Below are 4,131 nucleotides of genomic sequence, written 5' to 3'. Positions count from 1 at the left end.
CTCATTATATCCTGCCATAGGCTCCAAATTCTAGTATCACAAGTAATCAAAAACTTGTCCAAATAATACAGAATGTTTTTACAAACATAGTTATTAATATTTTTAGTTTTCTTGCATCTGAAAGTTTAAAAGTTTGCATAATACATACACAGGCTAATATCTACTATTTAATATTTTTAAATTTTTCCCACATTGCATAGACAAATATTATACAAATCTGTAAATTCAAAGAGATGCTTTTCTTGTTTTGAAAAAAATTCTGAGATGCTTAACTAACTCAGAACCCATTATGTAGACCTGATTAATTTGAATAACCAAGGTTTCTCATTAGTCATTTTGCATTCAATATTATTTTGAAATAAATCAAAGGACAGCACAGATAAACTGATAAGAAGACAGGAGAGCATCTGCTCTGTAGTAAATAGAGGAGATTATCACTAATATTGCAAAAGTTAATATTGCATAAAGTCTTCTCTACAGGTGCTAATTCTACTACTTGAATGAAATTAATAAGACTCTATAAAACAGCAGGAGACCCTCAGATTACAGAAGTAATCAGCAAGAAAATTTATTGTGGTTTCACTAAGCATAAAATGTTTGTGTAATATATGCAAAAGTGGCACTTTATTCTCTGCAGTGAACAATGCTCAATACTTAGAAAAGAAAAATATTTAATAGTTTGACACCTCTTGAGGCATAGTTTTGAAAAGTTGTTCAAGTGTGATTAATTTGCCTGAACACAATATGACAAGCAAGCAATGCTGACTCACTCTTAATCACTGAAGGGCCTGTCTCATTAGTGGGAAAATTAGTGGGAGATTAGTGGGAGATAATGGGACATTGGTGGGTGAGACAGAACAAGGATGTATTTACATTAGAATAGAGTATGGAGTCTAGAGAAACATGGGGCAAGGCAATAAATAACACCAAAAAACAAACGTTATGATATTAGATGAAACTGAAAAGGAGCTATAGCTGAAATCAATCTTATTTGTAATAAAATACTTCTAACAGAAACTAAAGCAATAACTAGATTATAGACTATGAACTGCTATAAATTTCACTAAATGTTTGTTATACTATTAGATCTTATTAATTTCATTGTATGAATCATTTTATATGTCATAAATACAACTTTAGGTCATTTATATATTATTTTATGTTATATATAAATATATATCATATATATGTATGTTCATGATATGTGTATACACACACACACACACACACACACACACTGAAATAAGTGTCATTTCTCTATATTTTATAGATTGGAGACAATTTTTTCTATACATATATTTATTTGAGGAGTAAGTCCTTAAAATTCATAGAACATATATATTTGGTAAAAGCTCATGTAGATATAATGACATACATGTTAATCATACTATACGTAAAAGTTTTTACCAAAAACAATTGTGTCTAAGTAATTTATTTATCACAGCATTATCCCAAAATAAGTTGTGGTCACTGAAACATTTTGGGGAGGATGTTTTGTTTTATTTATTTTTTCTTTATTTTTTTGAGATTATAATTTTTCTTTTGTTTTTTAAACAAGGTTTTACTATGTAGCTTTGGCTGTTCTAGAATTTACATCTTGTATGTTATACAGGCTCCAAACTCATTGAGATTCACCTGCCTTAGTCTCTAGAGTGTTGAAAATAATGGCATATCCCACCACAACAGGTTTGGGATTAAAATTTGATTACAACATTTCCCCCTTTCTTTCTTTCTTTCTTTCTTTCTTTCTTTCTTTCTTTCTTTCTTTCTTCCTTTCTTTCTTTTCTTTTCTTTTTTTTTTTTTTTTTTTGTTTGTTTTTTTCAAAGAAGAGTTCCAATGTATAATGATGATTTGTGGGGGACAAAAAACAGAAAGGCTGGTTCTTGGAGCAGAACGTTCACACTAGACCAGGGCTTTAGGCATAGGGCTGTGGGCCATCTTCCAACGTTGGGAAAGTCTTTGAGTTCTTCACACATCAGAGTGTCTGATCATACTTTGATCAAGAACAATATCAGTGTCAGAAAACACCACTGCTGCTCAGCAGGACCGAAATGCAATCACAGGCCAGCAGGTTGCAGCACAAAATCAGAGTCCAAAAGGATCTTCTTTTCCAGTGCCCCTAGTTGATGGCCATCAGCCTTTTGTCTCCACGCCCCTGTCCTCCAACCCTGGTCCTCTAGAACCTGAGTGCTAACAGGTAACAATCCTAGACAGTACTGTAGCTCACAAACTAGCCCACCCTTCCAAGAATCTTCCCTCACATTGAAAGAGGGTAGGCTTGTGACACCAGCAGCCTGGGGCAATGCTGAAAGGTCAGCGTTTTCTCTGAGCCTCAGAGTGTCGCTTTCTGACACCAAGGGTCAGGGACTTGCCCTGTGGCATCTGCTGCAGGTCCCTAGGGCTTTGCAGGCAACAGAAGGAATCTTCCATCCAAGCTGCAAGCCCAAGTAACCCTAGCTCTGTCACCAGATACAGCAAGGCCAGGACAGCATATGATGCCAAGGAACCAGGTGTGCACTTGATGACCTCAAGGCCTACATGACTGACACTTGTTAACGTGTCCCCAAATGCTGACCTCATCTGAGCTCACTGTTGGCGATGCTGGGCTCCTGACTCCTCCCCCACTTCTCAGTCTTGGAGGAAGATGAACACCTTCATCCCTAGGTCACCTGGCCAGGAATGAGCAACATCCTGTGCCCAGATTGTGCACTTCTATGAGCTGGCAGGGGCATGGGATCCTTGCAGAGTCCATGTGTCGTGTTCCCATTGGCTGAGGGAGCTGAGAGATCACCAGGAGCCGGATGGAGTAGCCACCAAACACTGCCAGTAGCTGCCGGGCCATCTCCTCAGGCTCCGCCTCTGGAACAAACTGATAGAGTTCAGTCTGTGTGAGTGGTCTCATCTGAGGAGCAGGGGTGCTGGGCAGGAGGGGAGCATATTCTAAGTCCTCAGGGCTCACTCCAGTCTCCATGATAACACATAGCTGGTATAATCTGCTTCTCAGCAAGGACTCTTGGCTCCTCTTCATTTCCTGAACATGATCTGATAAAAACTGCACGCAGTTCTCCAGGTCAAAGTAGACAAACCAGAGCTGGATTACACTCTGGCATCCCTCCACTGTGTCTGTCAGCCCCAGCAGCACGCGGTGTCTCAGAAGGGCTCCGTTGGCGGCCACCAGCCTCGGGTCTGTGTTAGTGTTAGCCTTCCTCTGCTGCTTCTCAAAGACCAGCATAAGGGTCAGGGTGAGGCTGACGGCGGCCAGCGTCGCAAGCAACATGCCTGTCCACTGGTTGCCCAGAGCAAACATTTGGCTGGTGGAGTAGATGTTGGCCCACACCAACAGATAGAACACCACAGCAAAGGCCAGCCTCATGGGCCTGGAGTTGTAGATGGTGTACCTCCTCACTTGGGGTTCCAAGGGAGCACTCTCAGCCAAGTTCCTGTATTGCTTAGCAGGGACCGGAATGTCCCAGGCCTGCAGCTGCTCTTCTGCAGCTTCCAAGTTAAAAGAGATGGGTGCACAGGTATTGTCGATCCAGAGGACGATAAGGACCTGGCCATTGTGTAGCCCTTGCCCCCAGCCAGAAGGGTTTCCCTGAGGTAGGGTGTTGCAGCCCAGGTTAGAGGTGGGCAGGGGACCAGCTGTCCCCCCAGGATATGTAGGGGGCTCACAAGCCATGGCAGACAGACAGCTGCTCTAGCTTCTACTTCCTGTGTCTAGGGGTGGCAGTTCATGCTGGGGCAGTTTCTCACCTCCACTTGCCTTCAAGGAGGAACTGAGCCTTCTGGCCTCTTCATTGTATATGTCCAGGCTTCAACAGGAGCAGCTGCACAAGGGTGGGCTGCCCTCTGGGCCTGGTCTGGCTTCCTTCCAGCTAATCAACGAAATCACCTTTGAGTGGATCAGAAGAAACCATGTTACCTTAGCTCACCTGCTCCTTACACAGCCAAGAGGGACAAAATCCACAAAACACTGGTGTGTCGAAAAGGGCCGGGAGGAGCTGACACGTGCTGGTATTGCTCAAGCCCAGGGCTGCACAGAAGGATCCACTGGTTGCAAAATCCCACAAAAGCAACTTTGTGTTTGGGGCAGAAATCACAGCACCCACATCAGTGCCCTCAGCTGCCCA

The 4,131-nt window shown here is 42.5% G+C and overlaps 1 protein-coding gene across 1 annotated transcript; it reads right to left on the bottom strand.

Annotated features, from left to right (window-relative positions):
• Positions 1–2,666: 2,666 nt before the first annotated feature.
• LOC308430152 (transmembrane protein 268-like) lies at positions 2,667–3,680 on the bottom strand (the record flags this gene model as incomplete). The annotated part of the gene is made up of 1 exon (XM_080929266.1): positions 2,667–3,680. The coding sequence occupies one exon, from the start codon at positions 3,678–3,680 to the stop codon at positions 2,667–2,669; it is 1,014 nt and encodes a 337-aa protein (XP_080785392.1).
• Between the last annotated feature and the right edge of the window lie 451 nt (positions 3,681–4,131).

Source organism: Micromys minutus (genome assembly GCF_963924665.1).
Source record: "Micromys minutus genome assembly, chromosome: 15".
NCBI lineage: Eukaryota > Metazoa > Chordata > Mammalia > Rodentia > Muridae > Micromys > Micromys minutus.
The sequence above is the reverse complement of the archived record's forward strand: the minus strand, read 5'-3'. Positions and strand labels throughout refer to the sequence as shown.